This window comes from Oncorhynchus kisutch, linkage group LG3 (genome assembly GCF_002021735.2).
Source record: "Oncorhynchus kisutch isolate 150728-3 linkage group LG3, Okis_V2, whole genome shotgun sequence".
In the NCBI taxonomy this organism is placed as follows: domain Eukaryota; kingdom Metazoa; phylum Chordata; class Actinopteri; order Salmoniformes; family Salmonidae; genus Oncorhynchus; species Oncorhynchus kisutch.
The window spans coordinates 17845233-17862039 of record NC_034176.2 but is presented as its reverse complement, the minus strand read 5'-3'; the positions used below and the strand labels follow the sequence as shown (position 1 = coordinate 17862039).

The window sequence follows — 16807 nt, the reverse complement described above, 5'->3', positions numbered from 1 at the left end:
TGACACGAATCCATGACATAACCTGTTCTACACAGCTGCTATTTCATTATTTAATATATAAATACCTCTCTGCACTATACAACCTCTCCTGAAGAAAAGCATGGCTTGATTCCTGAAGAAAGACACACTTTAGTTAAGTAAAGTTTAGAATAAATATGGTTAACATGACTCAACAATTGTTAATGTTTTACAGCAGAAATATCTTACACAGACATGTTTTACATTGAAATAACCTTTTCAACAACCTGTATTTCACATAGTGCAACCAGTTTCAAAAACACTTAAAAAGGAGGGAGAGGACAGTACTTTCATAGGAGTATGTTGCACATTTCCTGGATTTCCTTTTCTTCTAATAAAAAGATAGCAAGATCTCATGACATCATTTAAAAGTGAGGAATGACCTCATCAAACACAACAGACAGAGTGTGTGTGATATCTTCCATTCTCTCTTGGACACTGAACATTTGTCTCACTACAGCTCTCATTTCTAATCCGCATCAGGCTGTTGAAACAATTGATTGAAAGAATTTATGGGTAACATTTAGTCAGACACCACTGAGGACATTGACCACTGACTTGTCAGAGAGGCCACAGTCAGAGGCTCTTGGGAATTAAATATATCGCAGTCACAACAGACAAAATTGAGGTAAGATCTTCCCATACTATAGTCTCTAATAGTTATTTAAATTTGTCAATGAAATTGATGGCATTCATAACTGGGGGAAATGCCTGTACATGTAGGTTGTACCCCTCTAATATTACTATACACAAACAAATAGATCACAGATTTCGGTTCATTGGTCAATATAAGATAGCGAAGCAATATAAAACCATACAGAACCTTGTTTAATGGCCCATATAATCCCCATAACATCATCAGAAAGGTGTTTTCTGTTAGCTAGTGATTAATGCCATGAGGTGTTGCGGTGCATTACGCCTTCAACTAGAAATTATCACAACCAGAGCCGCATCTCTGGCTGACCACAACCAGAGCCGCATCAATGGCTGACCACAACCAGAGCCGGATCTCTGTCTGACCACAACCAGAGCCGCATCTATGGCTGACCACAACCACGCAGTGCACACGTACACCCCCCCAGGAAAAAGTTCTGCATAAAATACAGAATCAACAAACAGGCTATTGCTTTTTATCAACCTGTTTATCTTTCATTTCCATTTAAGACCCTAAACTGCCTTGTCTCCCACCACCAAGTTACTAACAACTGCCCAACATAAATAAAAATTTACTGACCCTGTTAATGCAACATTTTGCATGGTATTTTGCAGGGTTTTCTGTGCAAGAGAGGGTCTGAAGGAGGGTAGATGGATACAAAAGAAATGCTTTCAGATTCAGGTGATCAACCAACCCATGACATCATGTTGTAGTATAGTTTGCTCCCTGTGTAACCCCTTTCCATGTGGCTGTAAGGTCTTCAGACAAGGGAGCATCCTTACAGGGTTGGCATGCACAGCCAGTGACAAATGACACCAAACTTTCCTGGTTTGGTTGGTTGGTTCGTTCAGTGGCGGACACGGTAGAGGGAGCGTTGAATTTGAATTGTCTCTAAGCAGGCTCAAGTCCTTATAAATACCTTGTCCTGTGTGTTTATGGCTTGATTCCATTTCGAAGAGACATGGTCAGTCACAAACGCGATCAAACGCCACACTTAGACATATGAGGTGAGGACATGAGGCACTCAGCATTTTTCAGAGCTGTAGTGAGAATTATTCAGTGAAATCCTAGTGAATAGAGAAACATTCATGATTGACTTCACTGTAACAAATTTGTTTGGGAAGGTCACAATCAGCGACATGCAATGCGGAAAAAACAACAGTTGTCTGCTGTAGTTATAGGACCCAGATATTTCACAGCAAATCATAAAAAACATTCAAGAGCCACTAATTAATTATCAAAAGCAAACAAAAAAGACTCCGGAACCACGACATAAGATAATGGGACATCATTTGTCTGTATCAAACAACCGCATGATCAGTGAAAGTATTGACATGACAGACAGGCATCACTTTGGGTTACAAATGCATTGCGGTGTAACATGAGTTCTAATTTCAATACATTAGAGAACAGAGATACAAGGTCTAATGCTTTTGTCAGGTGACTGACTGTAGTGTGTGTATATGGGGAGAGAAAGAGACAGATCGTCAGGATTTAATTCCTTAATTAATCCATGAGAGCCAATATAAATATGACACAGGTGTCAACAGGTGACCACCTCTCCGTGGTTAGAACTTGTTGTTGAACATGAGGCAGTGATTTGTCGTCTCTTTATAAAATGGTGCTTTCGTCATGTTCAACAAGGCTATTAAGACTCATCGAATGACAGCTGAAAGTTGCATGGATAACATTGTATTCCAATAGATAGGAAACTTTGTTCTATGGTTTTGCTCCAGTGAGAAGTCTATTACGTGTCTAATGGCTTGCATTGCATCTATATTGCTTTCCAGTTCATTTGACGTGGGAGTGCTAGATCCAAGTATCGTTCTATTAAGCCTGAGAAGAAATGGTAAGACATGGAGCCATTTTAGTTTGGCAATGTGTTAGGTAACACATTCTTCTCCTTGTTACGATTATTAGCATGGGGTTAAAGTTGAGAGAGCAGAAAGTAACTGTTCCAAATGTGTTGCTCCCACAGCACTTGTTTCTTTAGCTACTTGTCTATTTGAAGAAAAAAGATCTAACGTAGTCGAAGACTACAACTGGTCAGAAAATAGGTTACCGTGGTTACACAGGCAGCAAATGGGCTTGAGAGCCCTTGGGGTGGGTATCTTCCAGAATCCAGACTGATTGGGATAAGAGAGGGTGGAGCTCTTCTGGTTTCCAAGGCTGCGATAAAGGGGGGGGGGGGGGGGGGATCTTATGTGTTTTGCCTTCCGCTTTGGTAAAGCTCCACTGACTTAACGGACTCCCGCCTCTAGCCTGGGTAAGGAGGACGCTCTTCAGTCGTTCTCCCATTTGTTTTGCTGTCAGCAGGCCACGAGCAGGGGGGAGTTTATTTTATGAGAGCTCAAAACCTGTGTTCATACTGATGGCGTAGCGGAGCTTGTCACGCAGGATGCTCTTCTTGCTGTAGTTAGGCAGCTTGAGCAGGTTGAAGCAGGTGGACGAGGTGGGGAGGCGACCACCTGGTTCCTTCTTCCGGATGGTGAAGAAACCCCGGAGGACGCTGCCTAGGGTGTCCCCAGTGTCCTAGAGAGAGACAGGCAACAAGAGCAGACATAAACACACAGTAGTCCCAAGGGACTGACTTCTCAAAGCTATTTTATTTTTCAACAAAAAGGTCAAAGTTCAATGGAGAGTAGCAGGGGTGCTGGTGCCTGTGTGCTGTCGTAGAGCTGGGACGATAAACCAAAAATGATCGACACAGACCATACTGATCACTTATAGCAGGCATTTTGCGGATATCGTTCATCACGATTAGTGTCATTACAGAAATGTAAAGTTTGAAATGAAATAAGTTCGCTAATATGGGTTATTGTTAATGGGACAATTGATGGCTATAACTTTTTAAAATGTTAAACTGTGGTGCACATTGTTATAAACGTATAGTTTAATTTATCGTATCAAATCAGGCTATACATTATCATGGTATGGATTTTTTTCCATATCACTGAGCTCTATGTATAAACATCTGACTGATTAGTGTTCTCACCTGATCGTCAGACACCTCCACACAGCGGATGGAGAAAGGGGGCTTGAGGTAGGCAAAACCTAGGAGGGGGGGTCTTGAACAACTGGTGACAAACTGTAAACCAAGAACAACAATGGATGATCACATAACAGTTACAAGTCTCAAACTGGCGCCCCGCAAGTCGATTTAATGCAGCTAAATGAATGAATGGTAAAATAGCATTTTTGTATCATTTGGGGCTGGTTATTACCTTGAGGAACATGGCTCTTTCCTCAGAGGAGAAGTCACTGGACAGGATGTCCCACAGCCAGATGATGACCCGATGGCTGCTGTGGAAACCTCCATAGTAAACTGTGTGTTTCCTGACAACAGGAGAGAGACAGAGAGACAGGCAGAGAGAGACCATGTCAGCAAGCACCTTAACCTTGGCTTCATCACCTTCTTACAAGGGCAGCTCATTGTCAGCGAAACAATCAAATGGGAGATTCACACCATTTGAACACCGTGGATTTCAGGATTTCCCTAAAATGTTTGACAATTGGCACGTTGAAGAGCTGTCGAGTGACAACAGTAATGACATGTGGAGGGGCTGGTCGGGGTGAAAGGGGTTGAAGGTTACGCACTTGAGGTCGTCCAGGTCAATTTCGGCGTTGTCCCCGGAGACGAGGCGTTGGACCTCTGGGGTGGAGAACATGTGCAGCCACTCAGGGTTGATGATGCTGCGGTATCCTCGGATAAAAGCTGCCGTCTGCTCCTTGATCTGCGTGTGCATGCGGAAGTGCGCCATCAGGTGGATGTAGCTGATCCTGCAGCACAGAGAAGGTCAAAGGTGAAGTTACGTCAGACTCAGAACTCCATGGCAGAGTTTCCTGTCGGGCTTGTATCGCCGCCTGGTACGGTAACTGCACCACCCACAACCGCAGGGCTCTCCAGAAGGTAGTGCAGTCTGCACAACACATCATTGGGGGCAAACTACCTGCCCTCCAGGACACCTACAGCACCTGATGCCAAAAAGATCATCAAAGATAACAACCACCCAAGCCACTGCCTGTTCACCCCGCTAACATCCAGAAGGCGAGGTCAGTACAGGTGCATCAAAGCTGGGACAGAGAGACTGAAAAACAGCTTCTATCTCAAGGCCATCAGACTGTTAAACAGCCATCACTAGCACAGAGTGGCTGCTGCCTACATACAGACTTGAAATCATTGGCCACTTTAATAAATGGATCACTAGTCACTTTAATAATATTTACATATCTTCCATTACTCATCTCGTATGTACTGTATTTTATACCATCCATTGCATCTTGCATTTGCCACTCTGTCATTGCTTATCCATATATTTATATATTCTTATTCCATTCCTTTACTTACATTTGTGGGTATTAGGTGGTTGTTGTGGAATTGTTAAATTACTTGTTAGATATTGCTGCACTGTCGGAACTAGAAGCACAAGCATTTCACTACACTCGCAATAACATCTGCTAACCATTTGATTTGATCTCAAGACTTCCGGGAACGCTTATGAAGCAGACCAGGGTTTAAGAAGTCAATAAGAAAAGGGAAAAGTTCTTCCTTGGTTGTTCATTTTCTGAAACTCTAAAGGCACAACCTAGATTTGAGCCGATGTCTTAAGTAGCTGAACATGTTATTACTCCAACCTTGTGAAAGTGACAAACTGACATGTTTTTATTTGTCAAAAACAACTTTATAGCAAAGGAGTGCCTTTGATTTGACGACCTGCACATTGCGCAGTTCAGTGAGAGAGGACTGTTAGACCCGATGACGTGTTTCTATGCATGAGCTTAGCTAGCCAACGTCGCCATGGCATCACCTACAAGCGTAATCAGGATTTCTATTGCAGAAGCAGTTTCCCATCTTCATACTGTACCGGTCTTTGACCATGGGCCTGTCTAGAAACAACCCCCTAGCCCTTCCCTCCTGGGCACTTGTGAAATCAACTCAAACTATTGGTCACAAACGCTGAATACAACAAGTGTAGACTTTACCATGAAATGCTTACTTACAAGCTCTTAACCAACAGTGCAGTTCAATAAGAGTAGAGAAAACATTTACCAAGTAGACTAAAATAAAAAGTAATAATAAAGAAACAGTGAAGATATGAATGGATTTGACAGGTATAGTAAGCAATGCATGTACATCTACTATGCCCTGGCCTGGTAGGACATTCACCTTATTGCTTATACCTATCAGATCCTTTTAGATCTCCACAAGTGTCTGGGGGGGGGGGGGGGGGGGGGGGACAATAAATACATATTGTATTAGACAAACAATGGTGTGAACATCAAGTGGAATTAATAACTAACATCTGTAAGTTTGGTTCTACATCAGTGGTTCTCAAACCCCCACCGATTCCATGTATTTGATCTATTCCACAGCTATCACACCGGATTCAACTTGTCAACTAATCATCAAACCCTTGACTAGGTGAATCAGGTGAGCTGGTTCAGAGCTACAATGAAATTGTGAAACATCCAGGGGTCCCAGAGGAGAGGTTTGAGAACCACTGATGTACTGTAGAACCAAACTTACAGATGTTAGTTGTTAATTCCACTTGATGTTCACACCATTGTTTGTCTAATACAATATGTTTTTATTGAGAACCACTAGATAGTGGATCTGCATCTTGCTCACTTGTTTTCGTTGGTGACTTGCATCGTCTTTCCTCCAGGAATCAGCTCGTGACAGACCAGCTGCCAGGAAACATGAAGAGAGTATTAAGAGATTAAAAGAGCAGTTCTGTATTCCTGCATTGAGAAAAAAATATATAGTTTCTACCTGTCCCATAACGTCCTCGTCATACGATAGTGTCAGACCCAAATCACCAACATCCCCGTCATAGCGCTGGAAAAGGACAAAACCAAGATCAACCACCTATTTGGAGTCAACTTCCACAACTTGAAGTAAAATTGATCACAAAAAGTAGCGACAAAGTAAAACAAACATCTCAAATCAAAAGAGCGCAATTATAACCATAAACCAGGGTCGTGTTCAACAGGCAACAAGCGGGAGAAAACAGACTGAAACAGGGAGGGACCACCTGGACTTATCCAATCAGAAACACTCATTTTCAGTTGCAATTTCCCCCCCCAACGTTTTCGTAATAAACACGGTTTATGCTGTAATACACACAATACCAGGGAATGTAGGACTATGATAGTTGTGGCGGGGGATCTTTCTGACCTTGATGGAGGTGAGGTTCTTGTAGAACTCCGAGTCCAGGGAGGGAAGCTCGTCGATGGAGCTGTAGAAGGTGCTGTGGTGGTGACCCATGACCTGGCTGAGGAAGAAGGAGGCGAAGGGTACGTCCACCACGATGCCCTGAAAAACACACATACACGTTGATCTCATGGACTATCAGGCATTGCATCCATAGCTCCAGCTATGAACCGTCGTTACATTTCTCCAGACCCATCCCTCAGTTTTATAGGGGGGAAAGTGGTGGGCAGGGCTTGTGGCTTTAAAAGGAGTCATTCTTGTAAATATATGGCAATTTCACATGACTAACATCCTCTGTGAGTGCAGACACACCTCATACATTGCTTTGCCAAGCATCTTCCCCACGAACTCAAAAAGCTGCAGGTGGTTCTCGTGGATGTAGGATGTAGGGGAGGGGTACAACCTCTCGTTGCCACTGGTGGTCTATGGGGGAAAATACATCATCATCAGCAGCATGGTTGACAGAAAATGGCTAAAAGCACCTTGTGAGAGTGAATCTTTCAAAATTATTCCAAAAGTATTTGAAACGAGGTCTGGAGCGCAAACCTTAAAGAGGTTGAGTGCTGGGTTGAAGACTTTCTTGATGATCTCTTCCAGGAACTCCTTGAAGACGCCGTCCTGGTCGATTCCTGCCTCGTCCACACCCAGGTCGTTGACAAACTTCACACGGATCACGCCTTTGATGGAGTTGACAGGCAACCGGCGGAGTTGGTCATAACCATCCTGAAGAGTGTTCAGGCACAAAGAGTTTGGGTGATCAGTTTGGGCTGAAGTCACAGCCACCATACCTGACTGTATTTGACAACTAGACTGTCTCAATCTGTACACTTGAATACAGAATTCATCCTAAGTGGTATTCCAGTGTGGGGGAAAACATGCAACAGATCGATACATCAATTACATACCTCTAACATCCGTGAGCGGCGAATGGTGATATGGGTGACATGCGGAGACGCGGAGCTTGTTTCCACCAATCCTAAGGTTTCCTTCTCCTTGGTAATAATGTTCCGGAACAGCAGGACCCTCTAAAGTGGGTAGGACAGGATTACGAATGGGGGTGAGACACCATGTACATGGTACAGTGAAACTACAGATGCCCCAGAGGGACAATATTCTTTCTGTGCAGACTCACGTTTTTGTGGGGAATGACGTGTGGTATGTACTGCAGTAACAGCTGAGCTCTCCTCTTGCCCTTCTCCAGCTCTTGGAACAAAAGGCTCGGCTTCAGATCCCTGGACATAAGGGTTGAAAGAGTGTGTGTGTGTGTGTGTGTGCCTTTTTCCAACATCACAATTGTCTCCTACAGATCACACCTGGAACAAATACATAAGTCAAATACTTGAGATGGACCCAATATTTCCCCGGTGTACAGGGTGGACAAAGTTGGCACTTTTGGCACTAACATTCCATTGGTTCCATTATGGTGGGCAAGCTTCATCAAGCATACCTCAAGCTTTGAGAGTATTTGACTGCTACTGATCACAAGGATCACCTTATAAGGATTTGGGAAGTGCAGAATAACAAACATGGGAAGTATTGGGGATTAGGATCAGTATGTTTCCAGAGGGGCACTTACTTGCGCAGCCAGTTATCATCAGGAGAGAACCTCCTCCTGCAGTCCCGCTCATAGAGCACCATCAGCCAGCCGTGAACACTGTGGAACAGGTCCAGCTTCTCCCCCTTGGCATTCTCTGTCACAACACACTAAATGAATACACCCACTCACTAACCCTATCCCCAAACTATTTCTCATGGTGCCGGAACCAGGGATTGGCAATTCTGTCACTGTCAATCAGCTTGACCTTTGAGTTTGACAAGAGTTCAACAGGGGTAAGAGGCGACTCACCTAAAATGCCGTCCCAGACCATCTTGTACACAAATGTGTTGAGAAACGAGGAGATGGTGACAAGCTCTTCTGTCTTAAATGAGATCTGCTCCTCGTAAACCTCGATGTCATCCAGGATCCTGTGGAAAACATACAGTATAACATGTCAGTAACAACAGACATCCAGTGGGTCTGGGATACTGCATTTATGGACAGTTTTCCAGACACAGATTAGTATTGAAAGTGCTTCTTAGTCCAGGACTAGATGTAATCTATAGGTGGGAAACCCTCCCATACTGGACGTGTCTATCACGTGTCTGTTATATAGTAGCAATTCATGGAGCTCACGTGATGAGGTGTCTGGAGCAGTCACAGAACAGCATGAGCATGGCCAGCAGCTGCTTAGACTCCTCTGTGTCGTTGTTCAGGCACTCCATGAACAGCTTGAGGCCTCCCTGGGGGCCTAGCTCGCAGATGAAGGCCCACAGCTTAGGCAGAAGGTCATCCAGGTAGGTTAGGCCTGAGGGCGACACCGCCGGAGAAAACATGAGAGAACATATGTTGTGTGTGTGTGTGTGTGTGTGTGTCAAATCGCAGGGACTCACCAGTGAGGATTTGCAGTCGTATCTGAGTGAGCGTGGTGAGGGCTGTCTGGTACAGCACACAGATACTGCACACCTTCTGCACCTCAGCGGAGTCCACTCGTCTCCCGCCGACCGGCTTCAAGATGTTGCGCACCGAGGCAGACTTCTGAAACGCCCGCTTAAAGAGGCCTAAGAGAAACCCACATGTCAATCAGAAACCACTCAGAGTTACTTCATTGATAAGGTTTAGTTCATTGTTTTAAAACACAACCTTTAATACAGTGTTGATTGACAAAAACCCAGGTAAGTGGGGAAAAAAAAAACTGACAAGTGTCTAAATAATTAACCCTTGAAATTGATTGATTAAGTGCCTGGGAGGAAAACAAACAAACCAAATTCAACTTACTCTTGACTGGCAGGTTGTTCTGCGACGTGGTAGGCTGTGGTGGAGGTGTGGGCTCTTGGGTCTCAAGCTTTTTGCTGAGCACGTCACTGAAGAGAGTCCGGATCACAGGCATGCCCCACAGGTACTGCAGCTGCTTGGTGACCAGTGGCATAGACTCATTCAGACTGGAGAGAAGGACAGGGTGAGGGAGTTAAGATCCACTTTAAATCCATGACATTCAATGATTGAGATCCCATTTCATAGCCCGGTCCCATATCTTTTTGTGCCATTTTGCTCCTATGGTCATTGTCATGAGTTTGGCATGACAATAAGAGTCAACAAGAGAGCAGAAACATATCTGGGTTCTGAGGATGTCCCACTGACCCGTAGTCTACAGTTTGGGAAAACCAGCCTAAGACCGGGTGCCAGTGAGTGAGGTTGGATTTCTTCTGGGACACGTATCTCTGGCAGTAGGACAGCATGTCCGTCAGGTCTTTCACAAAGTGGTTGGCCTCCTCCTCCAGGACTTTCTCGTTGAGGTAGCCCAGGTGAATCAAGTTACCTACAGTACAACAGGATGAAACAGAGGCCCCCACAGAGCAGCAACCCCAAAGAGCTGATTAGGTATGCTTCCCACAGCACGGCACAGAGAAAAACAAGAAAGAGTCATGCAAAAAAACTCTAACTTGTACACTCACACAAACAGTAGCCTATAGCAGGTTTCCCAAAATGGGCCCTGTCCTGTCCCCATCCCCCATCCACTGGGTGCAGGATTTGTTTTTCCCCTTGCACAGCTGATTCAAATAACCAACTCATCATGAAGCTTTGATTATTTGAGTCAGCTGTGTAGTGCTAGGACGTGCACCAGGGTGGGCCCCAGGACAGAGTTTGGGAAACCCTGCAATATACAAGAGAATGAAAAACTATTGCCGTAGAATAGCTATGTGAGGCAGTGTAAAGGACCGTACCCAGCAAGCACAGTGTGTGGCTCCCCTCCAGGCAGACACAGATGTCGACACACTGCTCCTCGCGGCTCAGGAACAGTGTGAACTTCCTCAGCAGGTCGTGGGTCTGTATGGTGGCCATGCACTGCACAGACAAGCGCACACTCAGAGGCTCTCTCATTGTACAAGTTATGATGTCCACACAATAAAGGGTGTGTCTGAAATGGCACCCTATACCTTACGTAGTGCACTACTTTCGAGCACCCTATTCCCTACATACAGTGCACGAGGTAGAGAATAGGGTGCCATTTCTTCATGTGAGTGTCTACCTCTGGGGTGATGGTGTTGATGTGGGAGACGACAGCTGGGACAGACATGATGTGGATGAGAAGAGACCTCAGCAGGTTGTCAGAGAAGTGAGCAGCAATGACAGGTCTATAAAATAAAGACAAGTTACACTAATGGCTCCCAAAGCTTCTTTGGCTCAGAGCATTCTAAAACGGTAACCAAGCAGATCATACACTATGATAAGAGAGGACTTAATTCTCCATGAAGCTAAAACACAGGATTATTTTCTTACTACAAACCCTGTTACTGAGAGGGAACATGAGCTAGCTGAACCCTGGGAATCCACTGCAATAGATCTGCTCCAGGCTCTAGAGATGCAGAGACAATTGATCCATTGTGGTTAAATGGGGATTAGAACACTCCCAACAACCGCTCACCTTAATGCCAACGTGAATACTGCTGTGAGTGTGCCCTTGGTAAGAGAGGGTCTGGAGCGCGCCAATCCGTTGGTGAGTAGAATCTACCAGGGAATCCAAAGGTGACAGTTCAACATTTAATATTGCATAAACAACCAATACACGTCAACAACCATGGTTGGGGTCAATTCCATTTCAGTTCCAGTCAATTCAAAAAGTAAGCCAAAATTCTAATTCTTCCTAATTGAAAAGCATTAAAGATAATATGAATTAGAATGTGTACTTCCTGAATTGACTGGAATTTAAATGTAACTGATCCCAACCCTGTTAACATCATAATAATCGTTCTAAAAGGCCTGGGGAAAAGATGGAAGATGTATGTGCGTATGTAACTGTACCTGCAGTATTGAATAAAATCCCTTTTGATTGAGATGCCCCATGATGTTCTCACAGATCCGGGTCAATGCTGGTTTGAGGGCCTCTCCTAGAACAGAGGAGGGGAAAAAAATGTCAGATTCCACTTTGTCTTTTTTTCTTTCAATATCAAGACACTTGTGATAATAGAGGATGTGTGTGCACTGCAGCAGTGGTTTGACCTGAGACTGACCTTTCCCTCTCACTATCTTCCAGGTTGACGTGTCTGTGAAGGTCACCAGCATGGTAAGGTACAAAGTCACCAGCTTATTGTCCTGCAGGATGTCAGGCTACAGGAGAAGGAAGGGAGGGGTAAAGTTACAATTTTGACATTTCAATATTTAAAATTATACACCGTTTATTATCCTACTTATCCTAAAGTATTAATATTTACCTTTAATTTTTTCAGAAAATTACAGGAGACCCACAGAACATCTTTGATCTGCTTTATCCATGGGATGGTGAGGTCTTTGGAAAGGGCCAGTGACACATACCAAACCTGATAACCAAGAACACAATCAGAGTCAATCACACTCTGGGTTCATAAAAAATCTGTAATCCCTGATGATCAATAATAAACATACTCACTTTGGGCTCATTTTCAACCTCCATGCTACCAAGAATGGAGCGACAAAGCTTCTCAAACCTCTGCGCAGAAAAAAACATCATAGTTCATTAGTTAAATGTACACTAAGCAATCTTCAGTAATCTCAAGTACTATAGTGATAAATAATTATTGAAATGTCTTTCAGCTCATAAGTAAATAAGAGACATCCTCCAGTAAGAGACAATTAAAACATTCAAATCAGTTAACAATGTACAAAACATATTTTTTATATATTATCAGTGAGGGTAAAGTGTAGGGGTTAAAGAAACTCACCAGCTTATCCTCTTGACAAAAAATGAATAACAACTTCCGAGCAATTTTAAAAATTGATAGTGCATTTCTTTTTGTTGTTCCGACATCTTGAAAGAAGTCATCAACCTCTTTCCTGGTCAGAAAGAGAGAGAATTCACACATTGAGTCTCAAGAAAGATGATATGTCCTCCTAAAGCATAATGGCAAGTATTGCTTGTAAAAGCTAACCTTATTTGCTTCTGGAGTTTGCAGCGACAGAGGAATCTCCTGACCAGCGCTTGAATCAGAGTGGCTGCTCTCTCCCTCTCTTTGTACCCCTTCCTCTCCTCACGTGCCTGCCTGGCTTTGTCCAGGAACTCAGACTTGGAACTCTGAGTTGCACTAAACATTGTGCACCCCTAAGGTCAGGCAAAATTGACAGATTTAGTTTCTGCAGAAACACAATAGTTATAAATATTCAAGGACAAATTCACTTATCGGTATTCTCTGTGGGTAAATGGGAAGGGGGGAAAACAATAACATGACTTTGATCTAGCCGCACACTGCAATAGAATAAGAATACATTCAAATGAAGGTAATGACATCACACACAGAAAACAATCGCACAAAAACAGGACATGGTGTGCATACCTGTGTTTTTCTCTGGTGATCTTGGCTTGACCTTTGCAACTATGCGCTATGTTTCTGCAGTCATTTGAACATCCTCGAGATCCAAGTTTCCAGAAACCCTTCGAGAGCTATAGCTGCGCATTGGTTAGCCCAGCAAAAGCGGATCAATTTGTCATCTATGAAAATAACACATAAAGAACATATGCAACGAGTTAACCCATCATTACAACTTTGAGACCATTTAAGCTAGCTAGCCAACGTTAGCCAAATTGTGGATGGTCTGTCTGGTCTCAAACGATGACACGTTCCTAATTTAGTTACAGTAGAAAGCAAGCAAGCTAACAACATAAACAACATTTTAATCCATGACAAACTAACATTGTGGTACAAGTCAAGAGTAACAGTTAGCTATACTAGCTAGATAACTACAAGACCCGACAAAATAACTCGCTAGCTTGTTGTAGCCAACAATCTACTGTATTATGGTTTACGTTAGCTAGCCACTGATTAGCATAGCAGGCTAACGTTAGCTAGCTACTTCGTCACCACCAATTGACTTAGTTACTTGTCAACGCATTTTACGAACATGAAAAGCTAGGTAAAACATTACCCAACAAGAACTTACCGTTCACTGTCAATGACACCCCCATAAAGTAGAGGCCTTCGGCTGTTTCAAAATGTAAACAATAACAAGAGATCCGTGATTGCAGCCATTAATCCTTGCACTTTCGCACTGAAAACATTCCAAGTGGGATGTATTTTTCTGAGTAAAGAATTTATATGATCTTTTTCATATTGATACACTGTATGTACACAAATTATGTTTGTTAGAATTATTATTTTGTCTAAACTGGATCTATTCAATTGAAGCTTTGATCCAATTCATAGAACTATGGATATTAATTTAAATCTAAAGAAAATGGGGGAGCTATTATTGGTTACCCATTTCCGGGGTGGAAGCTAATTAATGACGTATCCACAGATAGTTAGAAATGGGCTTGTTCGCTGTTACAGCCGACAATGCAGGAGACTGGCGACTGACTGATCTACAAATCACCTTGCATCTACAAATAATACTGACTCGTTATTTAAGATCAGTCAGTCTGTCGCAGTAACCCCTGATAAATCACGGTTTGATGCTCTTGAACACTGCCAATCACATTGGTATGGCCCAATTCCAAATGGATCCCTACACCCACTTGTGGCGATCTGAGATTTGACAGGTGCACCCAATATGGTAATACCTCAACCTTGCCCTCTGATAGACTATGCTGCCTTGCTATCTTAGGTCTCGCTTAATGTAGTGTTGTCTCCCATGCCGTGATGTGTGTTTTGTCCTATATTTATATATTATTTATTTTTAAATCCCAGCCCCCGTTCCAGCAGGAGACCTTTTGGTAGGCCATCAATGTAAATAAGAATGTGTTCTTAACTGACTTGCCTAGTTAAATAAAGGTTAAATACAACTAAATAAAATACCAAAAAAAAACTTTCAGCTCTCCACAAGTGCATAGGGTCCAGGGGTTCATTTGGGATTGGGCCGTTGACTGTCCAACATGCTCTTTTCTGGTTTAACGCCCTATAAAGAATTAACTTGTTCGACATTGCAGTGTGGGATTCTGTATTTTACATTATAGCCATTACCATATAAATGATTAAATATTATCTGATGTTGGTTGTGTGAGGTATCTGTAATGGGTATCTGTAAAAATAACTACTCATAACTAGTCAGTCGGTCACAATTTACATACTCCAACCAGAAGCCATGGATTACTTGCAATATCCGCACTGATCTAAAGGGTAGAGCTGCCGCTTTCAAGGAGCGGGACTCTAACCTGGAAGCTTATAAGAAATCCTGCTATGCCCTCCAACAAACCATCAAACAGGCAAAGCGTCAATACAGGACTAAGATAAAATATTACTACAACGGCTCCGACACTCGTCGGATGTGGCAGGGCTTGCAAACTATTACAGACTACAAAGGGAAGCATAGCCGCGAGCTGCCCAGTGACACAAGCCTACCAGACGAGCTAAATTACTTCTATGCTCGCTTCAAAGCAAGTAACACTGAAACATGCATGAGAGAATCAGCTGTTCCGGATGACTGTGTGATCACGTTCTCCCTAGCAGATGTGAGTAAGACCTTTAAACAGTTCAGCACTCACAAGGCCACAGTGCCAGACGGATTACCAGGACGTGTACTCCGAGAATGCTCTGACCAACTGGAAAGTGTCTTCACTGACATTGTAACACCAACATGTTTCAAGCAGACCTCCATAGTCCCTGTGCCCAAGAACACTAAGGTAACCTGCCTAAATGATTACCGACCCGTAGCACTCACGTCTGTAGCCATGAAGTGCTTTAAAAGGCTGGTCATGGCTAATAACACCATTATCCCAGAAACCCTAGACCCACTCCAATTTGCATACCACCCCAACAGATCCACAGATGATGCAATCTCTATTGCACTCCACACTGCCTGTTCCCACCTGGACAAAAGGAACACCTATGTGAGAATGTTATTCATTGACTACAGCTCAGCATTCAACACCATAGTTCCCTCAAAGCTCATCACTAAGCTAAGAACCCTGGGACTAAACACCTCCCTCTGCAACTGGATCCTGGACTTCCTGACGGGCCGCCCCCAGGTGGTAAGGGTAGGTAACACTACAGGAAAAGGAGGACCGAGCACGCCCCCATTCTCATCGACGGGGCTGTAGTGGAGCAGGTTGAGAACTTCAAGTTCTTTGGTGTCCACATCACCAACAAAATAGCATGGTCCAAACACACCAAGACAGTCGCGAAGAGGGCACGACAAAGCCTATTCCCCCTCAGGAGACTGAAAATATTTGGCATGGATCCTCAGGTCCTCAAAAAGTTCTACAGCTGCATCATCGAGAGCATCCTGGCTGGTTGTATCACTGCCTGGTATGGCAACTGCTCGGCCTCCGACTGCAAGGCATTACAGAGGGTAGTGCGTAGGGCCCAGTACATCACTGGGGCCAAGCTTCCTGCCATACAGGACCTCTATACCAGGCAGTGTCAGACAAAGGCCCCCCCCCCCCCCCTATTTTACGCAGCTGCTACTCTGTTAATTATCAATGCTTAGTCACTTTAACTCTGCCTACACGTAACCAGAGCCCCCGCACATTGATTGACTCTGTACTGGTACCCCCTGTATACAGCCTCACTACTGTTATTTTACTGCTGTTATTTGTTACTTTTATTTCTTATTTTTAGTTATCTATTTTTTACTTAACATTTATTTTTCTTACAACTGCATTGTTGGTTAAGGGTTTGTAAGTAAGCATTTCACTGTAAGGTTGTTGTATTCGGCGCATGTGACAAAAACAATTTGATTTGAATTTACCATGATAGATTACGGTTTTGATCCTCTCGAACATGACAAATGACCTGGTAAATATTCTACTTTGTGTTGAAGAAGTGTTTCAGTGTATTAAGAATAATACATTTTATAAACTTTAGAGAAAATAAGCAAAATGGGCCATTGCACCATTTTAACCAATTCTGTCAACTAATTTAGTATTGAATGATGAGACAAAATGCAGGGTAAACTAAAAGGGGAAATTATTAAT

The 16807-nt window shown here is 43.4% G+C and overlaps 1 protein-coding gene across 1 annotated transcript; it reads right to left on the bottom strand.

The window, feature by feature from the left end:
- Nucleotides 1–11: 11 nt before the first annotated feature.
- On the bottom strand, nucleotides 12–14112 carry LOC109876279 (ubiquitin-protein ligase E3B). Its single transcript, XM_020468724.2, has 28 exons — nucleotides 13837–14112; nucleotides 13233–13387; nucleotides 12831–13000; nucleotides 12624–12735; nucleotides 12332–12391; nucleotides 12138–12242; nucleotides 11937–12033; nucleotides 11728–11813; nucleotides 11351–11433; nucleotides 10955–11060; nucleotides 10650–10770; nucleotides 10066–10243; nucleotides 9703–9866; nucleotides 9318–9485; nucleotides 9061–9232; nucleotides 8734–8852; nucleotides 8464–8578; nucleotides 8020–8119; nucleotides 7793–7912; nucleotides 7434–7610; nucleotides 7200–7310; nucleotides 6852–6989; nucleotides 6447–6512; nucleotides 6303–6361; nucleotides 4271–4453; nucleotides 3898–4009; nucleotides 3669–3761; nucleotides 12–3205 (listed from the first exon to the last, which is right to left on the bottom strand). Exons 3-28 carry the CDS (start codon nucleotides 12989–12991, stop codon nucleotides 3014–3016), a joined length of 3198 nt encoding a protein of 1065 aa, XP_020324313.1. The 5' UTR covers nucleotides 12992–13000; nucleotides 13233–13387; nucleotides 13837–14112; the 3' UTR covers nucleotides 12–3013.
- Nucleotides 14113–16807: the final 2695 nt, after the last annotated feature.